This window comes from Falco naumanni, chromosome 8, assembly GCF_017639655.2.
Source record: "Falco naumanni isolate bFalNau1 chromosome 8, bFalNau1.pat, whole genome shotgun sequence".
In the NCBI taxonomy this organism is placed as follows: domain Eukaryota; kingdom Metazoa; phylum Chordata; class Aves; order Falconiformes; family Falconidae; genus Falco; species Falco naumanni.
This window is the reverse complement of record NC_054061.1, coordinates 54504088-54526188: the sequence shown is the minus strand read 5'-3', so window position 1 is coordinate 54526188 and position 22101 is coordinate 54504088. Positions and strand designations below refer to the sequence as shown.

Sequence of the window (22101 nt, the reverse complement as noted above, 5' to 3'; positions counted from 1 at the left end):
CAAGAGACAGGTGAGCTTGCTTGCAAATACACATCCTTCTTCAGGTGCAAATATGGGCATTTTCTTTTACATAAGAATGCCTAATGCTTTCAAGTACAATGTAGTCTGGTTTGAAAATTTTCAATAGTAAAAAAAGGCCTTAGAGGATCCACAACAATTATGAGGATATGAGTTACTTTTAGATTATGTAATAATTGAGGGTAATTAAATTAAGGGTACTTTACTTCCAAATTAAAGCTGGTGAAACTTTGCCCAAAGGAGAATCAGGCCCACAGTGCAGTGAAGAGCTCTTTTGAACCAAATATGGTTTACACACTTTTACCCATCCCTAACAAATGAGAAACATAAATAAAGAGATCCACAGTTTGGCTCTATCTTTTAGACTATCAATGTTCTTTTAATTAACAAGTGTGTTTTTCCTGAAGAAAGTTAGCCCCACTGGCCCTCTGGAAGAGGGACTTCTTAATGAGGGATTTAAAGGGATTTAGAGTGGACAATTTGTAAGCTGAGGGCAGGATGGGCTAGAAGTGACCGAGAAAAAACAGATGATAAATGCTACTGCAAACCCTGCTCAACAATAATATGGTTAATTTCCTACCATAATAAAAATCCACTAAAACGTATGACATTTAAGCAGCATTTATTATCCCAAGGTCTTCAAGATTATTATTTGCTGAACATGCTAATATACAGTTCAGGAGATAATTTTTTTTTTCCTTTAAACCAGGCTCTTTAGGAAGAATAGGCAGGGAAGACATGGAGGGGGTGTCACTGTCTATGTCAGTGACCAGCTGGTGGAGTGCAGGGAGCTCTGCCTGGGGAAGAAGGAGGAGCCGACCAAGAGCTTATGGGTCAGGATTAAAGGGAAGACAGGGATAGATGACGTTACAGTGAGGGTCTGCTGCAGGCTGCCAAATCAGGAAGACCAAGTGGATGAGGCCCTTTGTAGACAGGCAGAAGCAACCTTACATTCAGAAGCCCTGGTCCTCATGGGGGACTTCAACCATCCTGATATCTGTTGGAAGGAAAACACAGCAGGGCACAAGCAATCCAGGAGGTTCCTGGAATGTGTTGAAAATAACTTCCTTCTCCAAGTGATAGGGGAAGCCGATGAGGAGAGGGGCTACGCTGGGCATTGTTTGCGCCAACAAGGAGGAGCTGGTGGGGAATGTGAAGCTCAAGGGCAGCCATGGCTGCAGTGACCATGAAAGTGTGGAGTTCAAGACCCTTAGATCAGTGAGGAGCGTGCAGTAGCAAGAACACTACCCTGGACTTCAGGAGAGCTGACTTTGGCATCTTCAAGGATCTGCTTGATAGGGTACCATAGAATAAACCCCCAGAGGGAAGAGGCACCCAAGAAAGCTGGTTAATATTCAAGGATCGCCTCCTCCAAGCTCAGAAGCAATGTGTCCCAACACAGAGGAAGCAATGCATCCCAACAAAGAGGAAGTTGAGCAAAAATGCCAGGAGGCTCCTTGGATGAACAAGGGGCTCCTGGACAAACCCAAACACAAAAAGGAAGCCTACAGAGGGCAGAAGCAAGGACAGGCAGCCCAGGAGGAATACAGAAATTGTCTGAGCAGCCAGGAACTATGTTAGGAAAACAAAAGCCCTGATAGAGTTAAAGCTGGCCAAGGATGCGAAGGGCAACAAGAAAACCTACAGGTATCTCAGTGCTAAAAGGCAAGCTAGAAAAAAACATGGGCACTTTCCAGAAGGAAACGGGAGACCTGACTACCTGGAACATGGAAGAGGCTGAGGTACTCAATGGCTTTTTTGCCTCAGTCTTCACCAAGTGCTCCAGCCGTACAGCCCAAGTCGCAGGAGGCAAAGGCAGGGACTGGGAGAATGAAGAACCACCTGCTGTAGGAGAAGATCGGGTCTCAGACCATCTAAGGAACCCGAAGGTGCATAAGTCAATGATTGGTGACAGCCAGCCTGGTTTCACTAAGGGCAAATTGTGCCTGACCGATCTGGTGGCCCTCTACAATGAGGTTACAGTGTTGATGGATGAGGAAAGAACAACTGATGTCATCTATCTGGACTCGTGCAAAGCATCTGACATTGTCCCACATGACAACCTTGTTTCTAAACTGGAGAGACATGGATTTGATGGACAGACTACTCGGTGGGTAAGGAACTGCCTGGATGTTTGCAGTCAAAAGTTGCATTCAATGGCTCAGTGTCCAGGTAGAGACCAGTTATGAGTGCCATTCCTCAGGGATCATTACTGGGACCAGTGCTGTCAAATATCTTTGTCAGTGACATGGACACTAGAATTGGGTGCACCCTCAGCAAGTTTGCTGGTGACACCAAGCTGTGTGGTGCAGTTGACATGCTGGAGGGAAGGGATGTCATCCAGAGGGACCTTGACAGGCTTGAAAGGTGGGCCCATGTGAACCTCATGAAGTTCAACAAGGCCAAGCACAAGGTCCTGCACATGGGTCAGGGCAATCCCAAGCACAAATACAAGTTGGGCAGAGAATGGATTTTGAGCAGCCATGAGGAAAAAGATTTGGGGGTGCTGGTGCATGAGAAGCTCAACATGGCCAAGCAACGTGTGCTTGTAGCCCAGAAAGCCAACAAAATCCTGGGTTGCATCAAAAGAAGCGTGGCCAGCCGGCCAAGGGAGGTGATTCTCCCCCTCTACTCCACCCTCATCAGACCCCACCTGGAGCACTGCGTTCAGCTCTGGGGCCCTCAACAGAAGAATGACATGGACCTGTTGGAGCAGGTCCAGAGGAGGGCCAGGAAGATGCTCAGAGGGCTGGAGCACCTCTCCTATGAAGACAGGCTGAGACAGTTGGGGTTGTTCAGTGTGTAGAAGAGAAGGCTCCAGGGACACCTTGTCACAGCCTTCTGGCACCCAAAGGGGGCCTACAAGAAAGCTGGAGAGGGACTCTATACAAGGGCATGTAGTGATAGGACAAGAGGTAATGGTTTTAGACTGAAAGAGGTTAGACTTAGATATAAGGAATAAATTCTTTACTGTGAGGGTGGCAAGACACTGGAACGGGTTGCCAAGTCCCTGGAAATGTTCAAGGCCAGGCTGGATAGAGCTTTGAGCAACCTGGTCTGGTGGAAGGCATACTTGCCCATGGTAGATGATTTTTAAGGTCCCTTCATGGCAGGGGGATTGGAACTAGATGTTTGTAAGGTCCCTTCTAACCCAAACCATCCTATGATTCTATGATAAATTGAGACTCAGCTGCTGCACACTTCTTCCTTTAAAATCCTGCTCTTAATTCCCAAAGCATACTCTTGCCCAAAGAGTAGCCCACTGGCCTGCTAGTGAATAGGACTGCTCCACTGAGAAATGCGGGCAGACAGAAATGGACTCCACTGCATATCACTTTGTCATCATCCATATTTTAATTCTAAAGAAAATTAATAACATCCTTCCATTACATATCTTTAAAAGATATGCTACAAAAAATCTAGTGAAAAAGCATAAAGAGAATTATTCCTCCCTTTATAACAAAAATCATTCCTTTTATTACTATCTTGCTTTTATGTCATTAGTAATAGAGTTGGGTTTTCTTTTTACCCGAGTTTGAAAACAAATTAGACCATTAAAATTGTACCTAAGAGCCTCCTTTAGTTTTATGAATTGGTTCAGAATGATCCTAGAAACGGAAGAAGAATCAGAAGAGGCCCTCAAGCAGATAGATATTAAAATAAAAAGGGAACATCTTCTCTGGAAACAAAAAGGCAATAAATCTGAGGGAAGGAATTTTACTTTTTAAAAAATTATTGTCCTCATAGACTACCAGCTAACTTTACATATTCACAGTAAATTAAACTTCCCTCCAAAGCACAGCACTGATGTGCAGACCTCAGTCTCCGGTGAGTCAGAGCAGCTGTGAATGTCGGCTGGAGGGGAAGAAGTAAAAGGGGACACGTGGGAGAGCTTCTTTTTCTGAGGAGGGACAGCTGAGTATGACCCTGGGATAGGACTGTGCAAAGCTGTGAGCAGCTCTTGGTAGGCAAGTTCCAGCCCCCCCAGTCTTGTTGGTTATCTTGCTCCTCCATGCAGCCTAATTTTTCTAATCAGAAAAACTGGGACAATCAGTGCACCTACCGATTTAAGCTTAATAGTTACCCAAGATTTTCTACTAATCCTAACAACATTTAGGGAGTTGATGTATCATCTCTAATGAGGGCAAAGGGTTGTGTCCATTGTTTGCTGATAGTTTTCCCTGTGGTTTGCCAACCATTTAGGACTTCCGAGTATTTGCCACTGGTCATTGTACATTGGAACACTAGAGGAGGTTAATGAGCTAAAGAGTTTAAAAGATCAATCTGAAATCATGGCATTATTCATGGTTTGTATGTGAAGCTGGAAGAGAGAGTTATCTGCAAGCTTGGTGAGAGATCTCAGAATCAGATCCTGAATTTTTAACTTGATTGTTTCCTTAGGGACCAACTTCCAACTGCATTTGCCTGAGGAAGTATTCTGTTAACGGGTTATTAGCATTTGGCTCACTCTTTTTTAAAAAAAAAAAAGAAAGAAGGAAATACAGCAAATACTATGTTTCAGCCTACACTCTGCTGGAGATCTGGAGGTTGTCCCCAGGTCTGCCTACATCTTTTTGCATGACTCTGTAGTCTTTTTACCCCTCAGAGACTCAGTTTCCCTACTTGTAAATGGGGCATAATGATACCATTCCTTTTTGTCACCACTTAAGAAAAGTGTTGTAAAACATCTGAGTATTTATAACTCATCTTGGGATTCATTAGACTGCACAACCTTAGCTTTGGATGCTTAGGCTCAGGCCCTGATGTCTCTAACAGCTCCAGAGCAAACACCAAATTGGTTGTTTTCATATCCAAGTCAGAGTAGCAGAATTTTCTGCACTCCCAACTCTCTTCTCCCCCTTTTTATTCCCACCACCTCAGCTCTTGCTGTCCCCTCCCTACCCTCTCTCCTCTAACAATCATTTTTTTGTTTACTTCACAGGCAGGACAGGCTAAAAACATGCCCGGAAGCATAAGCATAGCCCACCTGATGAGCATAGCTGGCTGAGCTAGAGAACTGCCAACAGCAGCCCTCCCCTTCACCTCTGGGTACCACAGGGTGCTGCTATTAGACCTTAAGATCTGCAATGCCTCCCATCAGACTCACCGACCCCTGCTGTGACAAGCCCAATAATGCAAGTTTCAATATGTATGCATTATTCCTTTCACATGTTTTTCTTACCCAACTTGCTAATTACTAGCACTACGTGTTTTAATGAGTAGTTGCTCCCTCATCACCTATCTCTACCTTCTCTTTGATCCTGCAGTAATTAGATGCTGTGTTTCATTAGTGTTATTTATCTGACAAACTGTCACACCAGTTTCCTTCACAACCCAAGTTCAGAAGTTCAGTTTTGCTTAAGTAAACAAGAGTTCAATGCTTATAGAGCTTAGTCTTATGGATAATTATAAAGCAGTCAAAGACTAGCCTTTAAGACTCCAGAGAGCCACCAGTCTTTTGGTGCATCCTAAATCTATGCTTTCCAGTAACAGTCCCTGTTTTTATGAAAATTTGAAGAGGTAAACCAACATGTACGAATAGGAAAGTATCAACATGCAATCTAAAAATGGTTCTAGACAGTATTTTGCAAATGGTTTAAGAACAGAGCCTAGAGACTAGGACTTGAGTTCTGATGTGCTTTGGTTTGGCTCCAAATTTGGGAATGATCAAAGTGTGGCCAGGTTATAAAGCCATTTTAGAAATTGGCACCCAATCACAAAGGAGATGAGATGAAATTGTCATGTACTGGGAAAAAGAGCCTAGAGAAATCATATGTTTAACATGGCCCGGGTTCTGCAAAGTCGCTTCAGCAAGTTACACATCCAGCTTGCACTGAATTTCAAGGGAGATGAAGTTCTGGCAAGCACCTTCGAAAGCTTCAGCCACAAATCCAAGATGAGTGTGTCACCACTTAGAAAGCAACATTTTCCATTGTGGGACCGATTGATTAGATTATGTATCCTCCCATCACCAAATCTGACTGGGACCCATCTCCATCTCTTAGTATCAGCACTTCTGACCACTTGAAACCTCCTAACAAACAACTGCAATGTCTGGATCGGGAGCTGGAACACGTTTTGGTCTGATGGCCATTCCAATGCCCCTTCCCGATCTGCCTGCCTGCGTGCTGGACCACATTCTTCATGTTGCCACTGTCTTGCCACTGCATGGCCAACAAGGCCACGACTGCAACCTGTTCTTGAGCACACGTTACCGTTATGCACATAAGTTGTTTTACTGCTTCAGAGGGAATGCTTGTGCTTAAATCCAAGGATATGCTTATGCTAAAGCTCAGCACCGCAAGGGCAGAACAATTTGTGCGATAAATGACTGTGCAGCAAATTAAATCGGCTTGTAAATATTGCACAATATGGCATCTTGCAAAATAATTTAATATTTATTTGGCATTCATTATTGAGCAGTCTGCTAGGAACATCAACGATGTGTAAAATGCAACATCGGGATCCAAACCAAACAGCTTTTGCTAGCAAGCTCTCCCCCCTCACCCCCAGCTGCTCCGCCAAAGCAAGCTAGTGACATGAATTTTGAAAAGTTTCATTTGCTTCATGGATTTTTATTGTGCTTCTGCTTTTCTTTACCTCATACTGGTAGATGTCCAGGATCCTTTCCAATGACAGCTCCTCAAAGTACAATCTGTCACACTCATCAAAATCTGTGCTCACCGTCTCTGGGTTGCAATTCACTACGACGCTCTTGTTGCCAAGCTGACGCAGCGTACGGATACTGGAGACAGCACACCAATCAAACTCCACACTGCTGCCTGCCAGGAGACAGAAAAGTGGGCAAGGAAAGGAGGGATGCAGAGAAGAAAACATAAACAGACGTTCCAGCACTCAAGCTTAAAAAAGGAAAAACAAAAAACCCACCAGCATTGCCTCCTGTCAGCTCAGAGCAAGAAATCTAATTGTCCTCCCACGGAAACTAATCATCCACAAACATGAGCCTCCAAGCACAACAGGTAAGTTGGCTCAGCTGCTCAGGAGTGACAGGCCTCCGTAACACGTCTGTCATCCTGCACTCATAAACACTCGTGTCTGCTCTTGCTGCCCATCCAGTTACTACTGCCTGCCAACCAACATGCTTTGAGATAAACTTAAGAGACAGAAGCTTAGAGGTGACCAAATTGAGTGCCCATTATTATAAGACAGCATTGTTTACTCCAGGAAACATGAAGCATTTGTACAGATGGGTTTAAAATACAGAAGACTGAAGTGGTGTTTTACTTTCCGGAAGAGCAGAGTATGGCTAACCTAACAACAGAAAAATTACAGCTCTGTGGGTTTGACTTCCCTGTGCATTGACTCCAGATAAGGCAAATAGGTAGAACAACACTTTTAGAGCCACGCTGTGATGCTTTTACCTCAGTTTAAAGGCCACAGTGGCTATGGCAGCACTGTCATGCAAGCACATCCTGAACCCTGAGTAAGGACTGGGGCCACCTCTAAAGGAAAGAGGCACGGAGGAAGTCACTTGGTGCCTCAGTGAGCACCAAGACTTGATGCTCAGTGTTGGGCAACCTACAAGATTTGGGACTTGGGTAACACTTCAGGCTTCGGGCGATGCTGGAGTCCAGACCCGCGCTAACAGCTACTGTCCTATAATTTTTTATGCTCAAACATCTAAGTGGGGTACCATAAACAGAGAATTATGCAGATTAAAAACCATCATTAAATGGTCATGCTTACAGTCTACAAGAAAACCTTGGCCTCATCATGATGCATTCACAGTCATTACACGATAATTAACCACTGATATCATTATTTTTATATATAATTGTGTGACAAGATACATTGGAAATTCAGGCTATGCTTAATTGCTGCCTCCACCACCTAGTCACAAACAGATGGCTGTCACAGGTCACTCACTGACAGGCACACAATTTATTTCTCTACTTCTGTCAAACAGGAACCTCAAAACATGCCTAGGCCTCAGCTAAAACCCCACAGAAAAGAGAGGGAAATCAAATCTTAAACTGGATGTTTCCCAGAAGAATCACCAGATGTCCGTTCACTTTTTGTATTCCACTTCTGTTATTCAGATATTCTTACACACATACAAAACCTCAACCTCGGGACACAGTGGTCACCTGGAGTCCCCATCTGGCTGCTTTAGATACAACCTGACCACTTGTAAGTATATTCAAGCCACTTCCAGTAACAGCCATGTCCAAACAGCGGGAAAAGGCAAGACAGCAAATAATTAGTAATACTAGTAATGGCTTTTGTAAGATAACCAGACACTGCTCCTCAGAAGATAATTAATACCTTAATACAGTCATGTTTTTGAACTCACTTTCAGGTTTCAATCACGTTAAATCTACGTGCACACCTTAAAATTCACAGAGCATGGTCCACACAGTTGGTGGGACAGCTTATTTATACTGCTTTCAGGGCCGACTTTCACACAAACAAAGCCCCCTGCCAGGATAGGAGATACGCTCCTAGCAGCAAGCGAAGAACAACCGCCACCTTGAATATCTGAGCAATACCCCCACAGAGCACAGGTCACACACTACACCTCAGGCCCTCAGCGAGCCTTTACGTGTGCATGCAAGGTGCGTCAAAGCAAGCTCTGAAGTTCAAGAGTGTGCAGCTGCCAAATAGAACTGTGATGTGAATTGGTACATACTAGTTCACGATAACAAGAAAACTTCAAAACGAGACTCTTCTCTTTGGATAATTTTCTTTTTAAATACAGAATATAGCCTGACTTTTGAAATGACCTCACACTTCCCCCAAATAATTTAATTTCTTCTCAAAAGTGTCAACATATTCAAGATTTTCCTGTAATATATTTCAAAATATTTTCAAATAAAATTCAAAGGTGGGGTCTTTTTTTAATCTAAACCTCAGTTTTCACAAAGGAAACGAGAATCTTGTTTTTTAAAAAAGTAGCATCACATGTTTAAATTCTATCCAAATCTTTTAGCCCTTTCTGACCTGTTCATGTTTTGTAAATGTAAATCCACAGGGAACACCAAGTTGATCCTACTGTATTATGATTACAATTCTAAAAGCACAGAGGAAAAGAACACTCCTTACTTGCCTTCCAAGGATAACAAAAGAAAAAAATAATCAACCAGTCTATTGCACCTAGAAAAAAAATCTTTTAGAGTTGCGAGTAATGGTTTCTTTTAGCAGCTTCTATTTAGTTGCAACCTCTTCCAGAGGTTGTCTTGATCTAATCAAAGCTACAGAACAGGTAAGACTAATATCAAACCTATACGGCTAATCTAAGCAATCAGGAGTTTTGGATGAACAGTGTAAAATGTATTCACATACATTCAATCAAATTATTAAACAACACTGCCATCCTTTTTATGTTCATTTTTGTAACCACATTACACAGCATGTTGACTGGCAGAAGCATTCGCAAAAAATAAGCATAATCATGGAGTGTTCCTCCTGATTTCACTCATCCTAACATTCATACTGGAAACTGAGTTCAAAAAGACAAACAGCAACAGGAGTGTAGCACGTGACCTATCCATCCAAGCACAACAAATGGATGCAGTTTTAAATCTCAGCTTTCAAAACCCGTCACCACTACTTGTGAGATGCAGAGCAAAAATATTTCTGAATAACAAGCAATTTTTTTCCTTGTGAATAATTGCAAGCTATTTGGAAGGATCCATGAAAAGAAAAAGTGAAAGTCATCATATACAGAATTTAGCAGTCTGTCTACCCATTCCTCATAGACATGAGAAAACTCTTACACTGCATAATCATCTGAGTCAGCTGAAAAAACAGCATACAGAGAATTGCTTATACAAAAGCAGCTGAAGATACCAAAATATTTTCATAGTCACCTATACCTACAGCAATAAAACGTATAAAGTACATTGTATATAACAACACAGTCATAAGCTGGCAGTAAACATATAAGATAGGTGTGGGAGCAACAAACTTCTATACAAGGTATCAGGTTCTCAAGACCTTAAAATATGCAAAAAGTAAGATTTTTAAAAATTTCCTAAAACTTTGTGGAAATCACAACTAAGTGAAAAGTGAAAAGTAATAAAGTTCTCCTGTTTTTTCCAGGGCGTGAAATGAAGTCTCCAAGGAAGTGTAAAAGGCAAATCTTGTGTTAGGAATTGATGTCCTGTGCACTGTGCTCTGGAGGGTTTTGTCACCATATAAGAAGGTGAACAAATGAACCACAAGAATATCCAAAGAAGGCTCAAGGGTGCAAGGAGAACAGGGGAGTTGTAAGAAAGATTTACCGATGTGATATGGTCCACAGCCCAACACCATCACTCCACAGTCATCAAATTTTACATCATGTTCCTGAGAAGGGAGGGAGAAAAGTCATTAGGATCTGCACTCCACAGCACCTAACTCCATGCTTTTCAGAATAAACAGTTTCTGGTGCTCAGCCCATATCCAACAGCCTCATCCTTCAGGGCTCAAGTCTGATTTTGTTTATTGCAGTGTAAATCAAGTGCAACTCTACTAGAATTAGCAGTGCTGCACCCAAACCAAAGGAGACACAGCATCTCTGATTTGGCTGTTCAAGCAGCCTAAGGAGCTGTTAAGTTTCACGTGAAAATAAATGCTAGGATGAGATGAGTAAGGCATGAGTTCTGCATTCCCAGCACTTGACCTGTGCACAGAGGGTGCAAGTACAGGTGACATAGGACAGCATCATAACAACACAGGGGCATTAACACTAAGTGCATTGGATCGGTATTTCAGCAAGAAAAAGTTCCAGGCCTGCTGTAAGGGGATTACATGTAACACTATCCAAAATAATTGCTAGACTGAGACGTCTGCAAGATCTCCAGAAATAATGCAGCATAGGGGAAAGAGATCAAACTAGACAGCAATGAGACTGTTGTTTCCAAATGTGCCTACCTGCCCGTTGTACGTGATGTATAGGTAATTAGTTACTGCTGGGTATTCTGCTGCCAGCGTGTCAATCTGTACAGGGAAGAAGAGGAGGCATTGTGACTTGGCCAGTGCTAGATCTTTATTAGATGCAGGTGTTTGGGGGGTTTTCTTTTCCCTCTTTCCTTTTCTACCTATATTTCTGTCCTATTATTTCCCATCATGTCTTTCCTCAAAAGGAGGTGATGTGAACTGGCAACACAGCACGTGCCCACCCCAGGCCTTACAGTTCACTCAGTGGGACAGTGTACCATCCCTTTCTAAGTTACAGTTTTAGCCTACACCTCTTTGGTCAAACACCTTTACAGCCCAGGAACTTTCCCCATTCATCCCTTCTTGCAGAGGCCCTCATTCTTCAAATAGTTTGGCAGAATTAGTTACACAGATCTCCATTCCGCCAGGTCTCCTGTCTTCTTTAGCTGCGCTCTCTGGGATCTTCACACTCTACTCTTGACCCCATCTTCCTCCCACACTGAATACAAACATGCACAGAATACTGCTTTGAGGTCATGCAAAGTAGCAGCCAATAGTGTTAAGTACTACATATTTATGTTACAATATAACTCATGCTTTGATAATTAAATGGTACACAAAGCAAGAGTGATTTTCAACCACCCCCTATATGTAGTTTTCAACAATTTCTTATGTAACTAGTCACCAGAGAGCCAAGAAGAATAATTTGCCTACTAGGCTGTTCACAAACTATTTGTGTCAACTACTTATTGCATGTCATACATGGTAACTAGTCCTTCTAGGTCACCAGCAATTGCTGAAGTTCCCTGAATGAACAGCTGAAACATTTTCTACACAGAATACTGATCAGGGAACAATATTAAAGCAGTTCTGATATGAAGTTTTACATGCTATGCCACTTAAAAATCTGTCCTTTCTTCAAGTATTTTCGGGAATCCCCACTGGATGTCCAAATCTTTGTGAATAATGAAGAATGTCACCTTACGTCATTAGCACTATGTAAGCGTCTGCTGCTCATTACTGTTGCTAATACTGTGACTTACACTTCATGGCTCAAGAAGAAACATATGCTTTGAAGCCACAAATGCAGGCGTAAGTAGAATGACCTTATTAAGGGTACCTTGGCACACAAATCAATCCAGCACTGCAGTGCCATATGCAGCTGAAAGAACACAGTGCAAGACCAGGCACATTTCTGTGGGCCAGGTGAGGACATAGAAGGAAAACAGCAGCTGGGGAACAGACGGAGATTTGGCACCTGGAATTGGGCCTGAGGATACAGATGGGCTCTTTCAGAAACATTCAGTAGCTTGGGTTGGTTGTTCCCCCCCCCCCCTTTAAGGGCAAAAAAACCAGCTGGTGGCAGTTTAATACCAACATACCTTAAATGCAGCAGCAGAACACCTAGCAAAGCACTAGTGACACTGCCATGAATACTAGATGAGCTCATTATGCTCCTGCTATCACAATGAATAGCAAATGAACCCATAACAATAGCATACTTCAAATAAAGTATTAGCCAGTAAAAAGTTACTACCAAGAGAAAAGACATATTACACTTTTCATAGACACACCACAGTGGGCCAGCATTCTCTGCCTTTTCCTGAAGCCAGATAGCTGTGTTTCTCCCTCAGCCACACAGAATAGGAACAAGAATATTCTGAGTCTTGCTTTGGGGATATTCATGTCATTACATGGAAGCCTGCAGTGCAGAAGTAACAGCTACATGGGTGAAATTTGTTCTCCTCTAATGTCAGTGTCAGAACTCCCATGGAGTTATGTTAACAGAGCCAGACGTTCCACTTTGTTTACCTCAGCTGTTTCCAAAGACATGGAAGTCTCCTGCTCCTTGCACTCTCGGAAGCCCCCACCATGAGCAACGAGGTTTCTCGCATACCTGTTTCACCCAGGGCACGATATTCTTCCTCAGTCTCAGCTGACGGCACTGGACTTCAGACAGCTTCAGGCACTTCCCAATCTGTTTGTCGGAGAACCCAATCTGTTTGGCTCTCCTCAGTGTCTCTTCTGGAACTGTTTCACTAGGATTAAATACAAAAACCACATCTGCATGAAGCTTTAAGGAATACTCAGAAGGTACACCAGTGCTTGTGTCTTCCATACTGCACATAAAGGCAAGAAAAGGAAGTCTAAGCTACGCAGTCCTCACACACAAAAGATCTTTATTGTACTGGATGCCCCACACAAACACCTATAAGTCAAGTCTAAAGGCAGACTGCTGATGCTAGGATGTGAAACACTTTCTTTCCTTACATTTTTGAGATAGGACTGAGTAACTCATGATAAGGTCCATCAATTCCCAGGCAGCATTCTCCACCAGGCTAGTATAAGGTCACTGTAGCCACAACAACTGTATGGTTGTTTACCACTACAGCCTCCACAGAGGACCTGCAGTGACTCCTTTCTTGGGTTCAGTATTCCGACATCTCCGTGTCCAAGCTTTAACTCAGTCTCTCCCTTACATACTTCCTCCCAGTCTAAATTTCAAAATGTATGCCTCACCAGACTGGGCTGGATCAATAATTATGTATGTACTCGCATCTCCTGCCTCTCATTGCAGCTGCCCCACTCCACACAAAGGCATGAAATTCCTGAAGCTCCGGGACAAGACATTCAGAGGCATAACTGTCCCCTGACCCTGCTGAACTGGGGAAAAACTTGCCTCAAAACACCACAATTTGTCCCAGACAAGCCCTTCTTTCTGTTGTCAAGGATACTCTGTCTACCTTCAAAAATGGCCAGTCTTTTGAAAAAGCATCTGACCTCAGAGGTACATAGCAGACATGACCTTTAGATGCTCATAGGCAAGGTAGTTTTTTTCCTTCTGACAGTCTCAAGTATAAAGTATACTTTTTTCCCTATAATTTGTGCTACTTCTTGCATTATGAAAATGAGGGGGCGGGGATAGACAGGGTAAAGCAAAGGCACCGGTTTTGATTTCATATTTGCAGTTAGGGTCTGTCAATGCTTCCCTGTGTTCTTGTTCTCCTGGTTTTGCTTTTCAGTGCTCCTAGTTTTTGCTGTTTATTTCAAATGCATTTCTTTACCCAGCCATCTCTGAAGATCAGCAGTTTTCTTGCCCATTTTGCTTTTGATTTTTTAAATCTTCTCCATTCCTCCTTTATTCCCTCCACTTTCTTCTGTCCCACATTATCTTTGTTCCAGTTTCTTTTGACTCCACTTATAGCCCTTATAGTTTCTGCCTGTCTCTGTTTCTAAGCTACCTTTTCTAAGCTTAGCTTTTGCAAAAACATATAAAGGCCTATGTATTTTTATCAGCACTTCTGCTTTTCATCTTCATTGCCAAGAGCATCCTTGCCTGCCCAATAAATCAATATTTTATGAGCAAGCAAGCTCTGAATCAGGAAAAAGGAAATGATTAACAAACAAGCAATTTTCCTAAATCAGAGCTTTTGAATGATGTCCTTTGCTTGATGGTATTTTTAAATAAATAGCATTATGTTATTTGAGTGTGAGGAGAGGGGTAAGGCCACTTTATTGGAATGTGTCAGGAAGCTGAAGCATGAAAGAGAGTCATTGGGTTGGATTTTCCGCCCTGGCTTAGGCACAAAGCAGCTCTGCTGGCCTCTGTGAAGTCAGGCTAGCATAAAACAGGTGAGAGTCACAAAAGTGCCAAACCAGCTGTTCTGAGAGCAGAACTGGGGACCAGAAACTTTTGGGTTCAGATCCCTGGGTAGATGGGTTTTCCTCTATGTATTCCTCAATGCCCCCTCTCCTTCCTCTGCAATATGAGAACAGAGTGCTCCGCCTGCCTACAATAGCATAGCAGCCAGCTAGCGAGGATTTGCAGAAGGGAAACACTGCAACTGCTGTCCGGTGCTCTGTGTCCCAGCCCGGCTCCCACAGCCAGCCTGCTCTGCCCTCAGGGAGTCCAGGCAGGAGTCCACCCTTCATCTCCACAAACCTCCACCACATCACCCTTCTTACTCCAGCAGATCCTGCTCTTTGCTAGGGTCAGGAGGAGACAGTTCTGCCTAATCCAGCAGGTTGAGCCTCCCCGGTTTTGGATTTAGTTCTGGGTGCAGCAAGACTTCCCTACTTTGCAGCACTGCAGTATGTTAAACCCTGCGGTTCCCAAGCACCAACGCCTCCACCACAAAACTCCTCTGCTTCTCCTCAACCCTTTCTGCTTGCTGATAGCAACTCAGAAGCAGGACCTCTTGCATAAACCATGAATGCCAGAACTGAAGGCATGGATGGGTGTTTTACCAGAGGAAACAAAGCAAAATCTGCCAATTCCCTGGCAAAACAGATGCTAGCCATGCCAGCTATTAAGAAGAACACAGCCACATTAGATTTCTCTCCTAGATTTCAGCATTTCTTAAGTACAAGTGAGCAGACCTGATGACCCCAAGAAAATGAGCCTGTTTCAGCGCAGTTTACTCCCTTGCTCTCCCTCCCTTCTGCCTCAGAAACACACACAGCTAGCTGTCATTTGATTACTGACAGGGAAAGAAAATTGCCTTCATTTGCAGCTTGTTTCAGTAGAGTTTTTTGTATCTTATCATAACAGTATCATTCATTGTCATTTCCAACACCACCAACCCCCCCAGCAGGGTGGGTAGAATAGAAGCAGTGATTATTTGGAGACATGATTCATTTGCCTTGGGCTAGCAGCTTAAATTAGGTTAGGACACTTACTAATCCATGCAAAAAGGTAACCAGTTTTGTACTGGACAACCAGTGTGCAAGAGAAAGCTGAGTACCTAAAGGGGAAATGAAACGGTGCAATTTTTCCTCTGCTACTCCCAACGCATGATAAAGAAAAGATAAGAGATGTAGTTTTCAATGTGGCTAATAAGAAAGATGTGGTGGGAACTTCTATTCAAGCAGCACTGAGACAGGAAGGGTTTTCTCATTTCTCTCTGCTGTGGAAGCAGCATAACATGGAGGAAATGCACCCAGCTCACCATGAAGCAGGAGAAGTTAGAACTGACAACCCAACCCTGGGGATCTAACCATTTTGCTATTTAATATTGTAACAGAAAATTGACAACAGTCAAACACCCAGCAGTGCTGCTTTCAAAGCACTTGAAACCAGAAAATGTCGCGAGACGAGAAATTGCCAAAAGCCTCTGAGGCAGCTCCAGGGATTTGGAGGCACAACCAGGAGAAGGGGCAGGCAAAGTAAGACTTCAAATCCTCAGCACTGGTATGGAAATCAGGCTGCCGCGGCATGTACAGGACATAGATCTTCATACCTGAATAACTTCCATTTACTACTAAGTGTAATTTTTAGCATCCATGTCTCAACTTTCATGGAAATAATATAAAGAAACAATCAAACAGCATGGTAGGGTGATGCTTATCTTACAGATAGCTAAACTGAGGCACAAAGAGGTTAAAGGGTGATGGCTTTTAAGATCCAGCATTCCCACCGCCTTTGCTCAAAGACAGCCCTTTAGACTTGCTGGAGACACTAAAGCTAGCAACGCAGAATCAGACTGATCCCTTTGAACACTTGAGTGCAAATAATCTTCCAAGAGCTCACCAGAAATCCAGCACTAAAAAGAGAAGAAAAAAATTCTCAGTTCTGGCTATTCCCAAACACATGACCCAGTCCTACATCACTGCCTCCCGCTTTCCCCTGGAGCATTGCTTACTTTTCAAACACAGAGCAAAAAGTCTTCCAAAGATTAAACTCCCTCACTGGTTTATAATCAATTCAAAAACAAGGGAAGATGAAGTGGCCATGATTCCAGACTTCTATAATGCTCCTTTTCCTTAACCTTCACCTTTGCAAAATGACAGAAGTTTTAGAGCTTCAAAGCCAGATGATTAGGCTTTTGCACACTGTCATAATCATTAAGTGGCTGTTCACTTCCTTGGAAAACTAAAGTTCCCTGCACATTTTGCAGTTCATAAACAATACAAGCCTTTCCTAAACCTTGCTTGTGCCTCTGTTTCAGCTTCCAGTGTTGATTTGTTGTTGCTTTTTGTTTAAAATTCCACCCTGTCATCTTTGGAACTCCATCCACTCACTTCTTCAATAATAAATGATAAAAGGAAATTGAATAAATTCCCCTTAATGAGGAAATTTTAACCTGGCACAGAGGACCTGGGGAAATCTATTAACTGACTGGAGGAACGCTAGCAGCATTGCAATTATCAGGAGAGCCTGCTCACTTCAGCACGGCCCTCTCTTCCACTTGACTGGCTTTCATCTGATCCACCAGTTTAGGAGTAACGCTAAATAAACATGCCAGTAGAAAGTCCCAGCTCAATATGGGAAGAAGCACTCTTTTTCTTGTCTCCCAAATCAGGCTCTGCTTCATTTTAGGTATGTTGTCAAGTTTATGCCCATCCACATATAACTTAGGGATATGTTAATGTGTCTTGATCAAAAAAATCAGGAATATTTTTTGAACTGAGGGCCAAAGCTGTGGCTGGGAGCATTTGGGACAAGATACTGAGTCTTCATTTAACTTCTGCCCTGTAAGCCCACAGGCTCACCCCTGTAGGTCACCTCTGGTGCACCTCAGTAGCTATTCATGTGGCTTGGACATGCACATAGGAGCTGCAAAGATGAGCACATTCAGTCTCAGCCCATCAGTCTTGAACTCAGCTCCTCCTAAATCTGGAAGGGGTGGATTTAAGCCCAGACTACAGTTTCGCTATGGCAAGCAAAGTGGACCAAAAGCAAGAGGCACTGGGACCGATAAGCCTAATGCCCAGTTCTAAGAGAGCTCATCCCTTCTCAGCACTCATGGACCTGGAGGGTTTCAAAAGCTTACTTGATTTTAGGCTGGATTATGTACAAAGACATATTCTTCCTCTTTTCCTCATTGTCCTGCTCTACTCCAAGGCTTCCTTGATGCTCCTATTGTTTTACAAGATTTTGAACATGCTACAATTAAAATAATGAGATTGGGGTATAAATTCCCTCCCTGCTTCTCTTTTCAAGGAGACAGATTGTTACCATTTTTCCACTCCTGAGAAACTCATGTGATGACTGACAAAAAGCTGTCAAAGGAGTGTTTAGGGAAACAGGAGCTGTAAACCAACAAATCTCGTTCACTCAACAACCATCATTCCAGCACTCTGCATCTTCAACATTCAGGTCCCTGGGCTAATAAATCTCATTGTGGACATCTTGATTTAAGTAACATGAACCCCATGCTGTGCCCTAAGATCTAAATGACTCACACCTAGGATGAAGTGACACACTGAAGCAGCAGCTCACACCAAAACACAGCCAAAAAATGAGTCATCGATGCTTCCTCAAAGCATATTTTCTACCCCTGGTAGAAGACAGCTTTCATGTCTTTGCTGGGATACCATGGCACAGACCCCCCTGCTTCTGGTATCGCATACACGGGCTACAGAGATTCCTCAATGGCTTTTAAGGGGCAATGTCTGTGTATCCTCTGTATCTAGGAAAAAATGCATATTGTTTTTACAATCATACAGATGCTTTGAAAGAAAATGCATCCATGAGCTTCTTACTGGTGGCTCTGTAAGACAAATAGCATTGTATGTCAGATCCACGCAAAGCACAAACAACAGTGCTGAATAGCTGCTTATATCATATTCTCCTCATGCACTGAACTCCTAACTTGTTCCCGAGTCTTCCCTGCCCCACAGTTCACAAAGATGACAAAAGTAACCTTCCCAGTTAGTCAAAAGTGAGCACTACAAATATGTCGGTGACAGCTTCTCAAACAGTATAAATCAATGCAGCCTCATTTAGTGTCACTAGACCTGCTCTGCTTTATACCCACACAAGATCTGACTTATGCTCTCTGACCTGTCTGAAAAGCACGCAAGTCAGCGGAAACACTGCTTTTGAGAAGAGCGGGTGTGCAAGAGCAACTGTGAAAGAGCACAGGTTATTGATGGTCTGTCTGATCTTTCCTCCCTGCATTGTTTCCCAGGTCACCCGCTGGAGCTGGGTTTTAATTCCAGCACCTGTATTTCTGGGCTACTCCACCACAACCATGTTTCAAAATCCAGTCATGCTTCCAGCAAGCAGCTTTCAAAGCACACCATTCACAGACCCAAGGACATGAGCTTCAAAAAGGAATTTCCAATAAACAATTTCTTCCATGGGCCACTAAGCACAGCACCTGGCAACAAATGCTGGGCTGAGGTGGGTCTGCACCTTTCCACTTTTTTCTGCTTTCCCCTCTATTAACCTATATCTCTTTAGGAACGACAAGAATGATACTTAGGACTGCTCTTACCCCTTTCAAGCAAACCACATGCCAGGAGGTGTTTTCACTCAATGTCCACAGAGCAAGGACACATTCTCCTCCAAAACAAAGCTCCAAAGTATAAAGCTATCAAAACGTGATTGATGCCATCATTGCCCGCTGCTAGTAGGCTGGCTAGTTGGGTATCCACCAAAAGGAAAATCTGCTATTTTCATTAAGGTTAATTTTAAAAGCTGAGGTTTAAGAAAGCAGAGTTCAGGTCACTGCTCTGCGAGACTGTTTTTGAGACTTCAGGCAAGCTTACCATCTCTACACTTTGCTCCTCAACTGCAAAATTGGGGTTTATCACTCTCCTCTTTTCTCACTTGAATTCGACTTTACAGCCTTTTATCAATATTGAAGTGTTCCTTTTTGGGCAATATACTCACACTTCTGTCTGTTGCAAGATGGCCAATCTTCCCTGGGTCTTACTTAGATTTTCCCCAGCAGTGAACTTGACCCCATTACCTCTCCTTTTCTCCCATCCTAATGAGCTCCCAAGTAATGGCAAATACAATCACCGCAGGTTCAATTTCTACAGAGATGCCTAAGTGACTTAGGAGCACAAGTCCTACTGATTTTCAACAAGGCTTTTGTCCCCACATCACTTGGGCATAAGTGATGATTTCACTACAGCTGCCTACCTCTTTACTTGTTTTAGTGGTATTTGTCATACATTCTCCTTGCATATAGCCACAGTTTTCAGGGATCACAAAACCAGATAAAAATAAACATGACCATGCACAAGCAAATCCCCATTGCAGACAGTCAAAGAATAGAAGCAAATACCAGAAGAGGCTTTGCCTTGCACCCAGGACACCAGTGTTTTGAGTGGAACACATCCCAGATCTTACTTCCGAGACTGGGCTTTGGCTGTGCTCTTGGGGATGATGGTGTTACTGGACCCTACTGCAAATCTGACTCACTCTGGACTGGGTCCCGTAATCGTGGCTTTAAAGTCACATCTCACTCCTCTCTGCCTCAGACTGCTAGACATGGTCTGTTCAAATTTCCACCTCCTTCACAAGCTGTCAGTGTGATGAACAGCCAGTGGGGTCACTCCAGGGCTCTTCTCTTCCATTTTCTTTTATGGGACAGGTGAGGCCAAATCTAGGGAAAGAATTTCCTGATAACAGCACACCCTGTTGCACTGCCACTGCTTCATACACCATCACCTGTTCATGGACTGACAGCATGGGATGGTGCTTGCTCCTTCTGTATGTGTTTTGTTTGCGTGTGTGTGCATGGTGGGAAGGTTATAGTTAAATACATTACAGAAAGTATGAAGGTAATCAGTCAAAAAACAACAAAAAAGCACAATGTAATTTTCCACTTAAAATAAAAATATGTAGGTCACAAGAGAGACAGGAGAGGCACATGTTTGACATGTGTGATATTACTGGATATTCTTGCACATACTCTCAATATGGCTTTCTTTTCCCAATTCAACTCAGGCCATTCGCTTTCCTGCAGCCAAATCACCTAACCTGAAACAACGGTTTCTCCATCTTAGAAGGCCCAGAGGCAGAGTCAAATGGAAACATTGGTGCATGACAAAAGCTATACAGTCTCACCAGCAGCAGGTCCAATTTTCTTGGGAAATAAGTTCACTGGGGCAAACATAAAAGGGGCAGAGGGCACCCTTCCCAGTCTCTGCTGTCTCTGCAAATTGCTGGCCTTTCCTTGCCTATACACCACTGAGAATGGACAAACATTTATAGGTTAGAAAGACTTTTTTTTCCCCCATAACATTATCCCATACAACCTTTCACATAGGGAAACAGATTCCCTGCGTAAATTGGTGAGGCCTTCTTCTCAACTCTGAATTGCTCCACATGGTGAGGATGCAAGGCAGTGTGTGAATGCTGCTTGCTGAACTGCTCACAAAAGCTTCCACCTGCCTCTGACCCTCCTCTTCCCCATCTCTGTCATATCCACTTGTTCTAGCTCTAAATTTCCTCTTGGCAGAGACCATCTCCTTGTTACCAGTCTCTACAACAGCTCTGCAGGACCCAAATCAAGGCTCTTGGCAGAGATGCTACTCCAACTGCATGCAAAACCTCACTGCAAAGGACCCCCAAACCAATCCAGGGCAGAAAGGAAGAGCTGGATTTGACTGAACAGAGCAAGCGAGCTTGTAACCAGCAACACTGCCTGGGAACAGAGCAACTGCTTCTGGTTCTGGCAGCTGTGTTTCAACAACAGAAACATTTAAAGCAATGACAGCGTCACAGCTCATTCTTTTCAATTGGAAATAATCCTGTAGCACAGGTAAAACTCATGCCAGGCATGCCAGGGACTGGAAACAGCTGGCTGCAAGAAGAGCACATGTGTGCCAAGTCTCATTTGCATCACTCAATTAGCTTTCCCTCAGCTATCACAGAGATGTGTTTCCTGACATGGCTCACTGGACTAGTCTCTTAGTTCAGGTCAGAAGTTTTTTTTTTCCGTAGCTCTTTGTGTTTGCGCCAACATGCATTCAACATAACACAGCCGGACAGTCCATCCCCTCCTTCCAACGCAGGTTGTGAGGTAAAACAGTTTCCTTGGAAGGTCTGAATAAGGATAGGGGAGTGAAAATATGCACTGATATGTGAATGAGACCACGTTAATTTATACCACCAGCAATCTGAGTTGCATGAATCCACTTACAAGGGACACAACGGTCACTGGTTGTGTATGACACAAATGCAGGGTTGGATACTGCAAACGGGCTTTCTGTAGCAGGCCACCTACAGAGTCTGCTGCCTAGTCATTAGAAAGATGAAAAACTATGTGGGACGGTACCAGCTACTGATCACATTACCAGTAGTAGTATCACCTGCACCTGACCTCAGAGAAAGGGAAAGGCACCTCAGTGATACAGGACAGTTCAGCATGATTAGCCTCTGTGGAGTGATGCTGGATTTATACCAGCTGAGAATGGGACCAATCTCTGGGGTCCCAAGTGCATCCTTCAGAGCATGCAACT

At 43.4% G+C, this 22101-nt stretch overlaps 1 protein-coding gene across 1 annotated transcript in view; it reads right to left on the bottom strand.

The window, feature by feature from the left end:
- Positions 1-22101, bottom strand: part of CPS1 (carbamoyl-phosphate synthase 1) — a 90335-nt gene that overhangs the window by 28349 nt on the left and 39885 nt on the right. Inside the window, exons 21-24 of the mRNA XM_040605144.1 lie at positions 12797-12938; positions 10894-10959; positions 10263-10326; positions 6619-6800 (exon numbers count right to left, since the gene is read on the bottom strand). Of these exons, the coding sequence (XP_040461078.1) occupies positions 6619-6800; positions 10263-10326; positions 10894-10959; positions 12797-12938 (454 nt within the window). The remainder of the gene's footprint in view (positions 1-6618; positions 6801-10262; positions 10327-10893; positions 10960-12796; positions 12939-22101) is intronic.